Source organism: Thalassophryne amazonica, unplaced genomic scaffold (genome assembly GCF_902500255.1).
Source record: "Thalassophryne amazonica unplaced genomic scaffold, fThaAma1.1, whole genome shotgun sequence".
Classification (NCBI taxonomy): Eukaryota; Metazoa; Chordata; class Actinopteri; order Batrachoidiformes; family Batrachoididae; genus Thalassophryne; species Thalassophryne amazonica.
Genome location: NW_022986238.1, coordinates 951,310 through 971,614, shown reverse-complemented (window position 1 = coordinate 971,614; position 20,305 = coordinate 951,310). Strand labels below are relative to the sequence as shown.

The window sequence follows — 20,305 nt, the reverse complement described above, 5'->3', positions numbered from 1 at the left end:
CAGTCTGCCTCTCGGTAGGAGGGGTCTGGTTAGGTTTAAAACTCCAGCTTTTGTGACTTCTTGATTATTTTTCTCTACAAGAGTCAAGACAGAAGTCAGGCCACCAGAGCAAGAATTTTAGCTGAGGAAGCTTCTGTGATTTGAAGCGAAACGTCCTCGCATCAAGCAACCCAGTCCAGTCGAAGATTCAAGCTTCTCTACTATGGAAACCACCTGGACAACTGAGAGCCTACACAGAAACATAATTTGCCAGCATTAATCAACAAGAAAAACAGAAGAAATACTAAGGTGATCGCCAGCCGCAAGCCCTAAGCTTCACTAAAAGACCCAGAATTTAGGTAAAGTTGAGGCTGCGGCCCACTCCAATTACTAATAACATGAATTAAAAGAGTAAAAAGGGTAAAACAAAACTGTTCCAGTATGCTAGCCATATGAAAGGGAAAATAAGTGCGTCTTAAGTCTGGACTTGAAAGTCTCCACAGAATGTGATTTTTTTTTATTGACGCAGGGAGATCATTCCACAGAACGGGCATGATAAGAGAAAGCTCTGTGATCCGCAGACATCTTATTCAACCTAGGGACACAAAGTAGTCCTGCACCCTGAGAACGTAAAGCCCGAGCCGGTACTTAAGGTTTAATTAGGTCAGCGAGGTAGGGAGGTGCCAGTCCATGAATAATTTTATAGGTTAGTAGCAGAACCTTAAAATCTGATCTCACTGGGACAGGAAGCCAGTGAAGAGACGCCAAAATGGGTGTAATGTGGTCAAACTTTCTGCTTCGTGTCAAAAGTCTGGCTGCAGCATTCTGAACCAATGGGAGACCCCTAATGTGAGACTGCGGTAAACCAGAAAATAAAACATTGCAGTAGTCCAATCTAGAAGAGATGAATGCATGGATCACGGTCTCAGCATCAGCCATAGACAGGATGGGACGAATCTTAGCTATATTTCGCAGGTGGAAGAAAGCAGTCCTATTAATATTTCAATCAATTCAATCAATCAATTTTATTTATATAGCGCCAAATCACAACAAATAGTTGCCGCAAGGCGCTTTATATTGTATGGCCTTGCCTTGCAATACGTAAAAACCCCAATGGTCAAAACGACCCCCCGTGAGCAAGCACCTGGCGACAGTGGGAAGGAAAAACTCCCTTTTAACAGGAAGAAACCTCCAGCAGAACTAGGCTCAGGGAGGGGCAGTCTTCTGCTGGGACTGGTTGGGGCTGAGGGAGAGAACCAGGAAAAAGACATGCTGTGGAGGGGAGCAGAGATCAATCACTAATGATTAAATGCAGAGTGGTGCATACAGAGCAAAAAGAGAAAGAAACACTCAGTGCATTATGGGAACCCCCCAGCAGTCTAAGTCTATAGCAGCATAACTAAGGGATGGTTCAGGGTCACCTGATCCAGCCCTAACTAGAAGCTTTAGCAAAAAGGAAAGTTTTAAGCCTACTCTTAAAAGTAGAGAGGGTGTCTGTCTCCCTGATCCGAATTGGGAGCTGGTTCCACAGGAGAGGAGCCTGAAAGCTGAAGGCTCTGCCTCCCATTCTACTCTTACAAACCCTAGGAACTACAAGTAAGCCTGCAGTCTGAGAGCGAAGCGCTCTATTGGGGTGATATGGTACTATGAGGTCCCTAAGATAAGAAGGGACCTGATTATTCAAAACCTTATAAGTAAGAAGAAGAATTTTAAATTCTATTCTAGAATTAACAGGAAGCCATTGAAGAGAGGCCAATATGGGTGAGATATGCTCTCTCCTTCTAGTCCCCGTCAGTACTCTAGCTGCAGCATTTTGAATTAACTGAAGGCTTTTCAGGGAACTTTTAGGACAACCTGATAATAATGAATTACAATAGTCCAGCCTAGAGGAAATAAATGCATGAATTAGTTTTTCAGCATCACTCTGAGACAAGACCTTTCTAATTTTAGAGATATTGCGTAAATGCAAAAAAGCAGTCTTACATATTTGTTTAATATGCGCTTTGAATGACATATCCTGATCAAAAATGACTCCAAGATTTCTCACAGTATTACTAGAGGTCAGGGTAATGCCATCCAGAGTAAGGATCTGGTTAGACACCATGTTTCTAAGATTTGTGGGGCCAAGTACAATAACTTCAGTTTTATCTGAGTTTAAAAGCAGGAAATTAGAGGTCATCCATGTCCTTATGTCTGTAAGACAATCCTGCAGTTTAGCTAATTGGTGTGTGTCCTCTGGCTTCATGGATAGATAAAGCTGGGTATCATCTGCGTAACAATGAAAATTTAAGCAATGCCGTCTAATAATACTGCCTAAGGGAAGCTAATAGACATGTTGATGGTTTGGATGAAGTAACTAATGAAAATAACTCAGACAGAACAATCGGAGAGAAAGAGTCTAACCAAATACCGGCATCACTGAAAGCAGCCAAAGATAACGATACGTCTTTGGGATGGTTATGAGTAATTTTTTCTCTAATAGTTAAAATTTTATTAGCAAAGAAAGTAATGAAGTCATTACTAGTTAAAGTTAAAGGAATACTTGGCTCAATAGAGCTCTGACTCTTTGTCAGCCTGGCTACAGTGCTGAAAAGAAACCTGGGGTTGTTCTTATTTTCTTCAATTAGTGATGAGTAGTAAGATGTCCTAGCTTTACGGAGGGCTTTTTTATAGAGCAACAGACTTTTTCCAGCCTACGTGACGATCTTCTAAATTAGTGAGACGCCATTTCCTCTCCAACTTACGGGTTATCTGCTTCAAGCTGCGAGTTTGTGAGTTATACCACGGAGTCAGGCACTTCTGATTTAAAGCTCTCTTTTTCAGAGGAGCTACAGCATCCAAAGTTGTCTTCAATGAGGATGTAAAACTATTGACGAGATATTCTATCTTACTTACAGAGTTTAGGTAGCTACTCTGCACTGTGTTGGTATATGGCATTAGGGAACATAAAGAAGGAAACATATCCTTAAACCTAGTTACAGCGCTTTCTGAAAGACTTCTAGTGTAATGAAACTTATTCCCCACTGCTGGGTAGTCCATCAGAGTAAATGTAAATGTTATTAAGAAATGATCAGACAGAAGGGAGTTTTCAGGGAATACTGTTAAGTCTTCAATTTCCATACCATAAATCAGAACAAGATCTAAGATATGATTAAAGTGGTGGGTGGACTCATTTACATTTTGAGCAAAGCCAATTGAGTCTAATAATAGATTAAATGCAGTGTTGAGGCTGTCATTCTCAGCATCTGTGTGGATGTTAAAATCGCCCACTATAATTATCTTATCTGAGCTAAGCACTAAGTCAGACAAAAGTTCTGAAAATTCACAGAGAAACTCACAGTAACGACCAGGTGGACGATAGATAATAACAAATAAAACTGGTTTTTGGGACTTCCAATTTGGATGGACAAGACTAAGAGTCAAGCTTTCAAATGAATTAAAGCTCTGTCTGGGTTTTTGATTAATTAATAAGATGGAATGGAAGATTGCTGCTAATCCTCCGCCTCGGCCCGTGCTACGAGCGTTCTGGCAGTTAGTGTGACTCGGGGGTGTTGACTCATTTAAACTAACATATTCATCCTGCTGTAACCAGGTTTCTGTAAGGCAGAATAAATCAATATGTTGATCAATTATTATATCATTTACTAACAGGGACTTAGAAGAGAGAGACCTAATGTTTAATAGACCACATTTAACTGTTTTAGTCTGTGGTGCAGTTGAATGTGCTATATTATTTTTTCTTTTTGAATTTTTATGCTTCAATAGATTTTTGCTGGTTATTGGTAGTCTGGGAGCAGGCACCGTCTCTACGGGGATGGGGTAATGAGGGGATGGCAGGGGGAGAGAAGCTGCAGAGAGGTGTGTAAGACTACAACTCTGCTTCCTGGTCCCAACCCTGGATAGTCACGGTTTGGAGGATTTAAGAAAATTGGCCAGATTTCTAGAAATGAGAGCTGCTCCATCCAAAGTGGGATGGATGCCGTCTCTCCTAACAAGACCAGGTTTTCCCCAGAAGCTTTGCCAATTATCTATGAAGCCCACCTCATTTTTTTAGACACCACTCAGACATCCAGCAATTCAAGGAGAACATGCGGCTAAACATGTCACTCCCGGTCCGATTGGGGAGGGGCCCAGAGAAAACTACAGAGTCTGACATTGTTTTTGCAAAGTTACACACCGATTTAATGTTAATTTTAGTGACCTCCGATTGGCGTAACCGGGTGTCATTACTGCCGACGTGAATTACAATCTTACCAAATTTACGCTTAGCCTTAGCCAGCAGTTTCAAATTTCCTTCAATGTCGCCTGCTCTGGCCCCCGGAAGACAATTGACTATGGTTGCTGGTGTCGCTAACTTCACATTTCTCAAAACAGAGTCGCCAATAACCAGAGTTTGATCCTCGGCGGGTGTGTCGTCGAGTGGGGAAAAACGGTTAGAGATGTGAACGGGTTGGCGGTGTACACGGGGCTTCTGTTTAGGGCTACGCTTCCTCCTCACAGTCACCCAGTCAGCCTGCTTTCCCGGCTGCTTGGGATCTGCCAGGGGGGAACTAACGGCGGCTAAGCTACCTTGGTCCGCAGCGACTACAGGGGCCTGGCTAGCTGTAGAATTGTCCACGGTGCGGAGCCGAGTCTCCAATTCACCCAGCCTGGCCTCCAAAGCTACGAATAAGCTACACTTATTACAAGTACCGTTACTGCTAAAGGAGGCCGAGGAATAACTAAACATTTCACACCCAGAGCAGAAAAGTGCGGGAGAGACAGGAGAAGCCGTCATGCTAAATCGGCTAAGAGCTAGTAGCTACGCTAAGCTAGCGGATTCCTAAAAACACGCAAAGTGAATAATGTGTAAATAATTTAGAGGTGATTCAGCAGAAGGAGTGCTTTAGTTAAGGCACGTAAAGATTACACTGGGAAACAAATCGTAATCTAGATAACTAGATCAATCTAACTGCGCAGATTAAACAGCTAACAGATACAGAAAAACACCGCTGTGCTCCGGAACAGGAAGTGATACAATACCGCAGTGAGAGCCAACCACCAATTGATGCCGATGTCTCACTGGACCAAGAACCATCATTTCAGTCTTTTCAGAGTTTAAAAGTAGGAAGTTTCTAGACATCCAACTTCTCACTGCTGCAAGGCAATCTTATAAGGATTTTATGTGAACGAGATTACCAGCAGTTATCAGCATACATAACATTATAATCTGCATAGCAGTGAAAGGTAATCCCAAAATGCCGCAATATGTGCCCAAGGGGTGCTATATAAAGGAAGAAAAGCAGGGGGCCTAAGACAGACCCCTGAGGAACCCCAAATTTCATGTCACTAAGGTTAGAGGTAGTGTTACTGTACAAAACACAGTGAGAACGACTGGTCAAGTATGACGTCAGCCATGCAAGGGCACTCCCAGTAATCCCAAAATGATTTTCCAGCCTATCAAGTAGAATATGATGATCCACTGTATCAAATGCAGCACTGAGATCTAACAGCAGCAGAACTGTAGTGGTGTCTGAATCCATTGTAAGCAGAAGATCATTCACCACTTTAGTGAGAGCCGTCTCTGTGGAATGATATTTTCTAAAACCAGACTGCAGCGGCTCAGAGATTATTCTCAGTAAGATAGTCTACAAGCTGCCGTGACACCACTTTTTCCAGAATTTTAGAGCAAAATGATAGATTTGATATCGGCCGATATTTTTTTCAATACACTAGGGTCAAGATTAGGTTTCTTAAGTAATGGTTTAATCACTGCAGATTTGAAACATTTAGGAACAGATCCAGAAGTTAATGAGAGATTAATAATTTCCAGCACAGTCAGCCCAAGAGTGGACCACAGGTCCTTAAACAGTTTTGTTGGTATAGGATCAAATAAACAGGTTGTGCTTTTTGTTGACATTCCGAGTTTTGTCAGCATGTCTAGTGAGATACTGTTAAATTCTGTAAATCTAGGTAATACCTCAGTAGTGGCGCCCACCTTAATAGCAGGGTGTAGTGGTTGGGTTAAGGCATGCCGGGATATGTTCAACCTAATGTCATCTGTTTTCTTCTCAAAGTAATCCAGGAAATCTTGTGCTGTAAAAGGAGAGCGAACTACAGGTGGCTGTCCATGAGTAAGTGTTGCCACCGTGTTGAACAAGAACTTTGAGTTATGCTTGTTTTTGTTGATCAAATCAGAGTAATAGGTCCGCTTTGTAGCCAATAATGCATGCTTATAGTCTAAGATAGCATCACACCATGCAAGGTGGAATACTTCTAATTTTGAACGACAGCATTTCCGTTCTAGACCTCTTGCTTTATGCTTGAGGTCATGCAGGTAATCATTGAACCAAGGTGACTGCGATTTGGGGGAGCGCGGTTTCAGCACAGGTGGTGCAATCATGTCGAGTGTCGTTTTGAGCACTGAGTTTAATCTATCCACAAGTCTGTCTGCTGTCTGGGTATTTGTCAAAAGTGAGGCTAAGACATCAGGCAATCTAGCTTCTAGTTCAGTCTTAATTGAGGAGTTGATGCATCGCCGTAATGATAAATAAGGTTGTTGTTCCACTAAACACGGCAGTGAAACTGTAAACTTAATAAGTGAGTGATCAGAGACCACTGATGTAAGAGGCATGATGTCAATATTCGTGACAGCAGTACCACGTGCGAGAACCAGATCCAGGGTATTTCCACTAATGTGCATCAAAATCCCGAATGCATTGCCGAAATCCTAATACATCCACAATTTCCATGAATGATTTGCAGAGGGGATCAAAAGACTTATTTATATGAACGTTAAAGTCACCAGTGATCAGAATGTTATCTGCTCTCGTTGACAAGTTAGACATGAATGCACCAAATTCATCTAAGAATTCAGAATATGGGCCAGGAGGCCTATATACAGTGACAAAGTAATACAGCTGATTTTTATTCTTTTGACCATGTCAATGCGTAATATCAATCAATCAATCAGTTTTATTTATATAGCGCCAAATCACAACAAACAGTTCACCCAGTTGCCAATATGGGTGAAATATGCTCTCTGTTGGGAAAGTGTAGGGACACGGACCCACAACAGGGGGTGCAAAGGAACCGGACAATGGATGAGCCAATGAATAACAATTTACTGTTGTAAATGTGCACAACGGCATACAGACAGAACCACTATTTGGATCAAATCAAATGAAATCAATTTTATTTATATAGCGCCAAATCACAACAAACAGTTGCCCCAAGCCGCCTTATATTGTAAGGCAAGGCCATACAATAATTACGGAAAAACCCCAACGGTCAAAACGACCCCCTGTGAGCAAGCACTTGGCAACAGTGGGAAGGAAAAACTCCCTTTTAACAGGAAGAAACCTCCAGCAGAACCAGGCTCAGGGAGGGGCAGTCTTCTGCTGGGACTGGTTGGGGCTGAGGGAGAGAACCAGGAAAAAGACTTGCTGTGGAGGTGAGCAGAGATCAATCACTAATGATTAAATGCAGAGTGGTGCATACAGAGCAAAAAGAGAAAGAAACAGTGCATCATGGGAACCCCCCAGCAGTCTATAGCAGCATAACTAAGGGATGGTTCAGGGTCACCTGATCCAGCCCTAACTATAAGCTTTAGCAAAAAGGAAAGTTTTAAGTCTAATCTTAAAAGTAGAGAAGGTGGGATTACAGACAATTACACAAAGATGACGTATGGGCAGGCTTGAGGATAGGAGAGCACCATCCAGAGAAGAGCCGGACCCCACACGATTTCCACTGCCACCGGATCTGGAAACACACTGGAGACGCCAAGTCCTGAGTCCCCAGGTGGCCACCGTCTTCAGCTGCCAGATCTGGTACTGCTGGCAGGAAGCAGAAGAACAGATGTATGAGTGTGTGAAAACACACCCAGTAAACAGACAGCAAGTTTCTCTTTCCAGGTGGGAATAACACCCCCACCTCCAACACAGTTCAACTCTGGTTGTCTCTGTAGTTCGGTGTGACAAGTGAACGCCCCTCACTTTCTCACCACTCCGTACTCCGCCAGACGACAACAGTGAGTAGTCTCTTGAAACAATATCACAGAATAGAAAAGTAATGTGTGCACGGCACAATCACGGCTGAGGTATTACCTTAGAGGTAGACGATATCTCGGCAGTGAGGTGGAGATGTTGTCTGGCTTTTATGGGCTGGTTGATGATGAATGGTGATGAGTGACAGCTGTCACTCCGATGGCTCCTGCGTGGTGGCAGCGCCCTCTCGTGCCCGAAGCCCACACTTCGGGCAGGGCTCCCTCTGGTGGTGGGCCAGCAGTACCTCCTCTGCTGGCGCCCACACAACACACTCTCCTTCTAGTCCCCGTCAGTACTCTAGCTGCAGCATTTTGAATTAACTGAAGGCTTTTCAGGGAACTTTTAGGACAACCTGATAATAATGAATTACAATAGTCCAGCCTAGAGGAAATAAATGCATGAATTAGTTTTTCAGCATCACTCTGAGACAAGACCTTTCTAATTTTAATGATATTGCGCAAATGCAAAAAAGCAGTCCTACATATTTGCTTAATATGTGCATTGAAGGACATATCCTGATCAAAAATGACTCCAAGATTTCTCATAGTATTACTGGAGGTCAGGGTAATGCCATCCAGAGTAAGGATCTGGTTAGACACCATGTTTCTAAGATTTGTGGGGTCAAGTATGATAACTTCAGTTTTATCTGAATTTAAAAGCAGGAAATTAGAGGTCATCCATGTCTTTATGCCTGTAAGACAATCCTGCAGTTTAGCTAATTGGTGTGTGTCCTCTGGCTTCATGGATAGATAAAGCTGGGTATCATCTGCGTAACAATGAAAATTTAAGCAATGCTTTCTAATAATACTGCCTAAGGGAAGCATGTATAAAGTGAATAAAATTGGTCCTAGCACAGAACTTTGTGGAACTCCATAATTAACCTTCGTCTGTGAAGAAGACTCCCTTTACATGAACAAATTGTAATCTATTAGATAAATATGATTCAAATCACCGCAGCGCAGTGCCTTTAATACCTATGGCATGCTCTAATCTCTGTAATAAAATTTTATGGTCAACAGTATCAAAAGCAGCAGCTGTCAGTGATGATGCTGCAATAACAGAATATGACATGGAAGTTGGACTTGGAATGATTTTCCTTTTAATTGTAAACCAAATTTTGCATTAACACAGAACAATTAAAGTACATGAAATTTATGAAGACTGTTACAGCATTTCAAAAACCACAGCTAAAGCTTGTAGAATATTTGGAAAATCATGGTAAAATATTAATAACATACCTTACAGTAAAAAGTCACTTATATTCTTGTGTAAATTCATGCAGCCTAAATCCATTCAAATCCACAATGTCTTTTTTACAATGAAAGAAAGTCTAGATTAGTGAAAAAGTCACATAATCTTGTCTAAAATCCTGTTTGAACAGCAGAATGTTTATTTTCCAGGGAGATAAAAAATTCTTACCGTGTTTTCCTGAAGGGGCACAGTTCACTTTTCCTGTTTCTTTCATCTTTCAGGTGTGTTCATGAAACCAGCGACGATTCCACGGATTCTTGTCCTTATAAGACTTTTTCAAACAGTCTTTCTTTCCATCTTCTCTCTGTGCGATGTCGGTCCGTGACACAGACATGTTGCACAAATCTTCTTTTAAAAACTTGAAAGCTCTAAAAGTTTGGGATATCCACATGCTAAGTTTTGCTTAAGTGCCGCACAGGAGCCACACAGCGTCGCCGCAGCAACCAACCAGTCCTGCTTTACGCCAACTGTCATAACAGCTACACTTTGAGTGGCATTTTTCCTCTGCGAAACTCCGTGGATCAGAGGAAACTGATATGTATCTGTAACACACAGATCAGTGACCGCGGACTTATCAAACTTACACGATGTCATAAAAAAACAGAACGCTTTGCGGTAAGCATTTTAAAAACTCAGTGATGTTCATGATTAAAGAGTACATCACTAACACACACCCCCTCCCCATGACGAAATCCCTGGAATCCCGTGGATCCGCAGAGCTTTCACAGCCCTGGTTCACAGGGAAGACAGTGAAGCATGGTGGTGTAAGCATCATGATATGAGCATGTTTCTCCTACTATGGTGTTGGGCCTATATATCGCATACCAGGTATCATGGATCAGTTTGGATATGTCAAAATACTTGAAGAGGTCATGTCTTATGCTGAAGAGGACATGCCCTTGAAATGGGTGTTTCAACAAGACAATGACCCCAAGCACACTAGTAAATGAGCAAATTCTTGGTTCCAAACCAACAAAATTAATGCCCCGTAGATGTGAAGAAATCATGAAAAACTGTGGTTATACAACTAAATACTAGTTTAGTGATTCACAGGATTGATAAAAAGCAGTTTGAACATAATAGTTTTGAGTTTGTCGCGTCAACAGCAGATGCTACTATTATTGTGAACACCCCCTTTTTTACTTTTTTTTTTTTTTTTTTTTTTTTTTTAACTAATAGCCCAATTTCATAGCCTTAAGAGTGTGCATATCATGAATGCTTGGTCTTATTGGATTTGTGAGAATCTACTGAATCTACTGGTACCTTGTTTCCCATATAACAATAAGAAATATACTCAAAACCTGGATTCATCTTTTTACTCACATAGCACTACTATTATTCTGAACACTACTGTAAATGAAAATAAATAAAATCTGTAGTGTTTCTCAAAAGCATTTCCTTTCAGACATTTTGGCATGAATGTCTCTCCGTACCTCTGAGCTGAGCTCAGCCGGCTGCTGCACGTCAGCACAGGACGTCTCATTTTGGGAGTAAAAAAAAACATTTTGATCAATTGCAGTTTGTTTTTATTACAACATTTGTAAAGAGGTGTCATTTGACTTAAACGGTGTTTCACTTTGAAGTTATTAATTCCGTCTGGACTCTATCGTTCTAACTTGACTCGGCAGAGACCTGTGCAGCGTTTGGAGCTGTGTGAACAGAACATTGGACGATTCTGATTTCTTTCTCCAACAAGACAGGAGGCCCACTTAGTGACTTAATCTGCACAAAAATGACTCACGACTGACATATTCAGGGATGAAAGAGCTGTAACCCAAAATTACCCCCCAACACCACCCACACGAAAATGATTGAATTCTAGAAGCTCTGAAATGAATCTGGGACTATTCCAGACAATAAACTGCAGTGAGTGCAGCATCCATTTAGTGAGAAAAAACCCAGCTTTCCTTATTCTGATTCATTCCAGTAGTCTTCTGCTCTTACTAGGATGCAGCAGTTTTCTAGTTTGGCAGATAGTTCTGGAGGAAATCACTGAAGAAATTAACAAATTGAAAATATGGTTTGACCGAAACAAACTGTCATTAAACGTAAATAAAACAGGGATGAAGTGGAGGTGTAAGAGTCACTAGGTGTTCACAGGAAACACTTATTTCTATATTTATGTTCATTGTTAGTTGGATTTATCTTTTCTGTTGTTTTGTTTTGTCAGGTTCTTTTTGTCTCTTTCTCTAAAATTGTATTGTAGCATTATTAGTTATTATTACTGTTGTTGCTGTTATTAATATATAAATAAAAATAAATTAAAAAATATGACAATTTGTAATACATTTGACTCTTTTATGACAAACACTGAGCCATTAATTATACAGAAAACAAATGCACACAAACATGTTGAGATGTGAACAGTTTAATGCTAACTTTAACATTGAAAATGCCATAGACATTCTAACGTGTTAGCATTGGTCCCATTTTTAAGTTATAAAACACATCTATCAACTGTTTCAGAAGACCATAACAGGTCGGTTTAACATAAAAAGGTAAATATTACTCACAGCCATATGCTCTTTAGGGTTTTAGCAGGGGAAAATTAAGATAAAGTGAAATAAAACTAACAAACCAGCACATCGAAGCACTGCTTCATTGATTCAAGGTTCAAAGCAAAGCTGCACTGCAGAAACGGTTGATTACAGACCCGCTGGAGGGTCTGTAATCAATGTAGAGAAATGATCATTTTCCTGACAAACACCCCCACAAACAATGCCCACTCAGAAAGACCAGTAAGGGAATTGTTAAGCAAAAAGGCTGTTGATGTCGATGGATCGAATCATTTCTTAGCGATACCCGAAAACCGGTTCCGGATACCCAATCCTAGTCATGATTGGGTATGAAAGGAGCATCCCCAAAAATGCTCAGCCGTTCACAAGCAAAGATGGGGCGAGGATCACCACTTTGTAAACAACTGCATTAAAAAATAGTCCAACAGTTTAAGAAAAATGTTTCTCAGTGTTCAATTGCAAGGAATTTATGGATTCCATCATCTACAGTCCATAATATAATCAGATGATTCAGAAAATCTGGAGAACTTTCTACACGTAAGCAGCAAGGCTGAAAACCAACACCGAATGCCCGTGACCTTCGATCCCTCAGGTGGCACTGCATTAAAAACCAACATCATTGTGTAAAGGATCTTACCACGTGGGCTCAGGAACACTTCAGAAAACCATTGTCAGTTAACATAGTTCGTCGCTACATCTACAAGTGCAAGTTAAAACTCTACCATGCAAAGTGAAAGCCAAACATCAACAACATCCAGAAACGCCGCCACCTTCTCTGGGCCTGAGCTCATTTGAAATGGACAGACGCAAAGTGGAAAAGTGTGCTGTGGTTTGAGTCCACATTTAAAATTGTTTTTGGAAATCATGGACGTCGTGTCCTGTGGACAAAAGAGGAAAAAGATCATCCAGATTGTTACCAGCACAAAGTTCAAAAGCCAGCATCTGTGATGGTATGGGGGTGTGTTAGTGCCCATGGCATGGACAACTTACACATCTGTGATGGCACCATCAATGCTGAAAGGTACATCCAGGTTTTGGAGCAACACATGCTGCCATCCAAGCAACGTCTTTTTCAGGGACGTCCCTGCTTATTTCAGCAAGACAATGCCAAGCCACATTCTGCACGTGTTCCAACAGCGTGGCTTCGTAGTAAAAGAGTGCGGGTACTAGACTGGCCTGCCTGCAGTCCAGACCTGTCGCCCTTTGAAAATGTGTGGCGCATTATGAAGCTCAAAATACGACAACGGAGACCCCGGACTGTTGAACAACTGAAGTCATCAAGCAAGAATGGAAAGAATTCCACCTACAAAGCTTCAACAATTAGTGTCCTCAGTTCCCAAATGCTTATTGAGTGTTGTTAGAAGGAAAGGTGATGTAACACAGTGGTAAACATACCACTGTCCCAGCTTTTTTGAAACGTGTTGCAGGCATCCATTTCAAAATGAGCAAATATTTGCACAAAAACAATAAAGTTTATCAGTTTCAACATTAAATATCTTGTCTTTGTGATGTATTCAATTGAATATAGGTTGAAGAGGATTTGAAAATCATTGGATTCTGTTTTTATTTACATTTTACACAACATCCCAACGTCATTGGAATTGGGGTTGTGTGTGTGTGTGTGTGTGTGTGTGCGTGTGTGTGTGTGTGCGTGTGTAAATATTTGCTGTATGAGACAGGCTTTGATTTTTAATCATTTCGGTGGTGTTTCTGAAGCAGTTTGACTCCAGATGAGGAGGTGAGTCATGCTGGCAGAGTGACTCATATCTGGATTTGGTTGTTTGTAGTTGTAGGAGCGAGTTGAAGGTCTTTCAGTTTGTGTGCCTCAGACAGGAAGGTGATGCTGCACTGTGTGTTCACTCTTCTTGGCTCTGTGTTCCACGTTGATGCTCAGCAGCCTCCTGGGTCTCACTAGACTTACCTAAAGTGATTCTCTTCCCATTTGGTCCAGAGTGGATATCTGGATCAGGGCTCAGCTTTCAGAAACCATCTGCACCATCCTCCTGAGATGACAAAACCAGCTCCCTCTATTAATCATGGAGGAGGAGACTACACCCACATGTGTAAAGACTCCAAAGTAAATTGATTACAGCAAAGTGAATTGCCGTTACAATGTGTGCAGCTAGCAAACAGGTGCCTGCAGCACGATTTGATCTACACGTGTGCATGCAGCACGATGCCGGAGAAAGCAGACTGTCAGCATGAGTGTTGATGTGCAGTCGGCGAGTTTCAACACCATTGGAGCCAACAGTTTTAATCATTTTCAACAAAAGGAGCCCAGTGATGGATCGGAGTCCTGTTCAGGGTGAACCTGTCCAGGGAAGGTGATGGTCTTGTGGTTAAGCTTTGGGCTTGAGACCAGAGGATACTTGTTCACATCCCAGCCTGACCGCAAAATCACTATGGGCCCTTGGGCAAGGTCCTTCGTCCCCTCGTTGCTCCCGGTGTGTAGTGAGCACCTTGCATGGTAACACCCTGGCATCTGGGAGAATGTGAGGCAATATTGTAAAGTGCTTTGAGTGTCTGATGCAAATGGAAAAGTGCTATATAAGTGCAGTCCATTTAACCCCACCTCTTGCCCTATGACCACTGGGACAGGCTCCACCCCCTCCTCATGACCATTAACTGGAATAGAGCGGTTATAGTGAATGAATGAATGAACAACAAAAAGAACCTTGTTCATATTAAAATATCACACAAGAGGGTCATGTGACCACTCGCCCTCTGTTTATTCAGCAGTTTTTGTTTTTTAGTAGTGTTACAGGTGTATCTCAAACAATTGGAATATCATGAAGAAGTACATTTTTTTTGTCAGGTATTTCTGAAAGGTAAAATGTTTTATATTTTAGACTCATTACATGTAAACTCAGATGTTTGAAGTGTTTTGTTTTTGTTTTTTTTAATTTTCATTTCAATAATGGCCCACAGCTTAAAAAAACAAAAAACAAAAAAAAACCCCCAGAAAAACCATTGAAACTTAAACTGAAGTCCATACAGGGGTTGGGGGGGAGACCACAAACAAACAAAACTCCAGCCACGTATTGGTTCTGTTTAAAACTCTACAAACTTAATAAAGCTGCTCTTTCCCCACAAACATCTCTGAAACAACCCAGAAACAGACAGCGAGCACAAAAGGTTTAATCCTGAACTTGACATTTAGTCACCTCAGCATTTTTAACTGAATGAAGGAGGCTGAACCTCAGCTGACTGAGGGGGGGCTGAAGCAGCTGTTTCTGCACAAAAGTGAGCATGTTTTATTTTTTACAAATGATTTTATGTGTCTGACATCATCGACATCGCTGTGTGACATGAACACACAGACACACACAGACAGTTACTTTGTTCTGGTCCTCAACTATCACCTGAAGCTAAAACCTTCCTCTCAGCTAACGTTTCCCATCATGCAATGTGTTGGTCACTGAGGTCACACCCACATGCACAAGGAAGCATCTCTCTCACAAGCACACACACACACACACACACACACAGACAGTCTGAACGTTTAACCTGAGTGGAAATCCTCAAAAGTGCAGGAAACAAAAATGAAAGTTTTCAGATTTTTATCTGCTGATTTCAGTGTCTTCCTGATATGATGATGATGATGCGTCACTGATCATAAGACTGAAAGTATCTTTTCTGAAGTAATTTCACCTCCATATGGCTGCTTGATAATTGAAGCGCCTCAGTGTTATTTTTTAAACAAAATACTTTTTTTTGTACCATATATATATATATGTATATATATATACAACCCCTGGCAAAAATGATGGAATCACCAGCCTCGGAGGATGTTCATTCAGTTGTTTAATTTTGTAGAAAAAAAGCAGATCACAGACATGACACAAAACTAAAGTCATTTCAAATGGCAACTTTCTGGCTTTAAGAAACACTATAAGAAATCAAGAAAAAAAGATTGTGGCAGTCAGTAACGGTTACTTTTTTAAACCAAGCAGAGGAAAAAAAATATGGACTCACTCAATTCTGAGGAATAAATTATAGAATCACCCTGTAAATTTTCATCCCCAAAACTAACACCTGCATCAAATCACATCTGCTTGTTAGTCTGCATCTAAAAAGGAGTGATCACACCTTGGAGAGCTGTTGCACCAAGTGGACTGACATGAATCATGGCTCCAACACGAGAGATGTCAGTTGAAACAAAGGAGAGGATTATCAAACTCTTAAGAGGGTAAATCATCACACAATGTTGCAAAAGATGTTGGTTGTTCACAGTCAGCTGTGTCTAAACTCTGGACCAAATACAAACAACATGGGAAGGTTGTTAAAGGCAAACATACTGGTAGACCAAGGAAGACATCAAAGCGTCAAGACAGAAAACTCTGTGACCGAACTGTAAGAAACCGCCTAAAGGAAATGGGATTTACATACAGAAAAGCTAAACGAAAGCCATCATTAACACCTAAACAGAAAAAAACAAGATTACAATGGGCTAAAGAAAAGCAATCGTGGACTGTGGATGACTGGATGAAAGTCATATTCAGTGATGAATCTGGAATCTGCATTGAGCAAGGTGATGATGCTGGAACTTTTGTTTGGTGCCGTTCCAATGAGATTTATAATGATGACTGCCTGAAGAGAACATGTAAATTTCCACAGTCATTGATGATATGGGGCTGCATGTCAGGTAAAGGCACTGGGGAGATGGCTGTCATTACATCATCAATAAATGCACAAGTTTACGTTGATATTTTGGACACTTTTCTGATGTTTAAGGATGATGAAATCATTTTTCAAGATGATAATGCATCTTGTCATAGAGCAAAAACTGTGAAAACATTCCTTGCAAAAAGACACATAGGATCAATTTCATGACATAGGGTTAATGTCAATGAGCAGATTTGATTTGATGCAGGTGTTAGTTTTGGGGATGAAAATTTACAGGGTGATTCCATAATTTATTCCTCTGCTTGGTCTAAAAAAGTAACCGTTACTGACTGCCACAATCTTTTTTTCTTGATTTCTTATAGTGTTTCTTAAAGCCAGAAAGTTGCCATTTGAAATGACTTTAGTTTTGTGTCATGTCTGTGATCTGCTTTTTTTCTTCAAAATTAAACAACTGAATGAACATCCTCCGAGGCCGGTGATTCCATCATTTTTGCCAGGGGTTGTATATATATATATATATGTGTGTGATAGCTGCCTATTTGAGTTTTATAAGTCTCAGCCCATATTCACATTAATTAAATCTCTGTCCCTGGATGTGGCTTGTTTTGTCCTTTTTTTTTTTCTTTTTTTTTTTCCTGAAACAGATGTTTGTGTTTTTGTTTCCCCTCAGGGTGGAGAGGTCCACAGACCAAGTCATCAAACCCGTTAATGTTGAGGCGCTGTCAAAGTGGGTGGGTAAGATCCCCCCTGATGTGGTGCGGGACATGGCTGTCATTGCACCCATGCTCTCCAGATTGGGCTACGACCCCCATGCCAACCCCCCCAACTACGGCCGGCCTGACCCCAAAGTCCTGGACAACACCAGAAGGGTGAGTTGTGATGGACATGTTTATTATCAGTCTGTGTGTGTGCTTTCATTAGTTTGTGTCAGTACCAGAGTTCTCTGCCAGCCTCCTGAATCAGTGACATATTAATTCTTAATGTACCAAAACTGGACCAGTGTCGCTGTTGAGTATGGATCAATTCCATTTTAACAGAAAATCTCAAGAACATATTTGAACACTTTTTTAAAGGAGCCATGTTGATAACAGATTAATGTGGAACTGAGTCCAGGACTCGTGTTCTCATATTTATCAACGGTAAGTGAACAGCACTTCCTGCAGGAAGTGTCTCCGTGGTCAGTGGCACAATCTGCACACTCAGAGAAACCTCCACGCTGCTCTTCAGGGCCTTCTCTCTGGAACCTGAACAAAAAGAAAAAGGAGCAATTCTTCATCCAGTCAGAAATATGACTTGAGCAGAAAACATTTGACTGTAAGATGTTAGTGGAAAGAGAAAAAAATATTTTTTTTCCTTTGGGTGGTGGAAAAATGTGACCACAGACGGAGATGGAAACTATAAAGTAGCTGCAGAAAACCTCCTATGACGAGCTGAAGACTTCATAAAGAGCTGAAACTGCCGATTGTTTCATCTGCTGATCTTCTAGATTCATTTATAAATTTGTTTGTTTTTTAAATCAGGGTGTAAAGAACAATTAGAACGACTGAGTCGTGGCTCATTACATTAAAATCACCTGACAATCGCTCTGAAGTTCAGCAGCTAAATGCAGGTCTGACCCTAAAACAGTCTGTCTGTCCACAGGAAATGGAACCATTAGTTCTGAAGTTTCAGAATCTGTGTTGATCCACTTTTGAGGGATCATGAACATGTGACCTTTCAAAGTCAGAAACAACTGGGATTCATGCTGCATTTTGTTGCATCTATGATTGTTTTAGTTTTTTCAAGATACTTATTATTTTGTAGCCTTTTGTAAAACAAACAACTTTTAAAACGCTCCCAGAAGGGTTGATGTGAAACATGACGATGATGTCCGATTTATATTCTCTAGATCATCCTTTATTAATATGACACCGACTTGGCAAAAACACTGGAATTATAACAAAGAATTACACACAAGTGCCAGATACATCCTTTATCCTAAAAACAAACAAAAATAAAGAGAGGAAAATAATTTTCTTTGGCACCATCATAATTTTATTTATTAGCCTTTAAACAGGAGATTCATAATATGAATGACATCACCAATATGATTAAAATTTGTGTTGTGTAGGAAAAAAAAATTCTAAAGTTACCTGAAGGGTACATTTTCAAAAGAACAGATGGTCTTGAACTACTGACGGCAGCAACGGCACAATGGTAGTGACATCATAGATCACATGGAGACTTCCCCAGACTTGTGCGAGGGATTCTGGCAAGAACACAGTGACAGCCAATCAGATTAGAGAGGCAGACTGACATGTGCTGGCTGGTCTCTTTCTCTGGTTGCTAATCCAACATGGCAGAAAACACTCAGAAACCGCAGCATTTCTGTGTGAGAAATTAACACTTGTAAACCTAAAAACACTGTTTCTGTAACCAGATAACACCGCTGAAGTCATTTACAGACATCACCCGCGGTCAAAGCGAACTTCGGTTATTTCAAACCCTCGTGTATGTGCACATGCAGACGCCATGGAAAATAAAATATTCCTTCTGGAATTCCCCCAGATAAATATGTTCTCTCCATAAAAAAAGAGCTGGAATTTTACAAGATGTTTCTAAAATAAACTGACATTACGGAATGCTTGGATTTCAGGAGAAACTCAATTTTGTCTGTTCAGTGAAACTTGCATGGTCCTAAAGTTTAAAATAAGAGAATCAGAATAGAAAAGAAATTCAGATGACTAAAACATGAAAGTGTTGTTCAAGTAGCAGGTTGTGAGTTTTGCTGCTTTAACAGAGAAGGCTGATTGTCGGCCCGTGTGCTGGAGCTCTGCTGTCTGACTTCAAATTAAACACAAAACGGACACTCATTCATGTAAACATTTAAAGATGATCTTTGTGGCGTCACCATGGTGCCACACCGCTGGCTTTTTAAAATCCATAATTTTTATAGTCTGGTTATTCAGTGACGTGACGGCTTTTACAGTCGACAGTGAACCTTGTGAGCAGAATTGATGCGGGTTGTGACAGTATCATGACGTGCACACGTGGAAAGACAGAAACCTCTGGATAAATCTGAAGCTGAAATTGATTAAACTTTTTTACTGATATTATTGATTTACTTATCAAATCCAGTCCAGTATTATTCTTTCATATTTCATATCATCAGCTTCAGTAAGAACATTTGTTTTGTTTATTTTAACCCAAAACAATCCAGTTTCCTGAATAATTCTGTTTTTAGTAAGTGGGAGAACTCAAGTCCTCCTCATACAGACATGTCTGTCTGTGTGTCTGTCTGTCTGTGTGTCTGATGATCCGTCCTTACTCCTCGTATGGATCGTACGTGTGTGTCTGTCCTCACCTATAGTCATGAACTTTGGGTAATGACTGAAAGAATAAAGCTGGGTTTATTTACACTGTGCGAGTTTTGGCCCTTTTTTAGTAAATTTTTCACTTGTGCGAGAATTTTTTTTGGATCGCGCTGAGTTTCAGCTTAATCGTGCATCATGCAGTATACATGGAGTAACGAGTGTTTAACCTCTCACAACCACCTCCCCATCGGCAATCATATGGTTGGATGAAAATCAGACCTGTTTGATATTCTGGTCGGCCCTCGTAAGGGTATCATGCTGCTGAAGTAGCACTATGAGTTTTTGTGATTCCAGTTTACCCTAACCTCTCACACTGCACATGTGCAAACACCGATGTTGGTGTTTGCACATGTGCAGAGAGCGAATGTGCAAACATGCACTCTCTGCACATTTGGAGAGCAGCTTGTCCCCCCCCCAACTCATGTAAAGTCTTGTATTTGTTTGTGATTTTTTTTTCTAAAAACAGGAAATGTAAATAAAGTTTGACACCCCCCCAAAAAAAGCAACAACAACAAAAAGCTTCTGTTTATGTTTTGCTTCCGGAAACACGAGTCCA

At 40.9% G+C, this 20,305-nt stretch overlaps 1 protein-coding gene across 2 annotated transcripts in view; it reads left to right on the top strand.

The window, feature by feature from the left end:
- Positions 1 to 20,305, top strand: part of tpst1 (tyrosylprotein sulfotransferase 1) — a 90,018-nt gene that overhangs the window by 13,547 nt on the left and 56,166 nt on the right. For both annotated transcript variants that reach the window (XM_034165284.1, XM_034165283.1), the window contains exon 2: positions 17,067 to 17,265. In XM_034165284.1, coding sequence (XP_034021175.1) covers positions 17,067 to 17,265 — 199 coding nt within the window. The remainder of the gene's footprint in view (positions 1 to 17,066; positions 17,266 to 20,305) is intronic.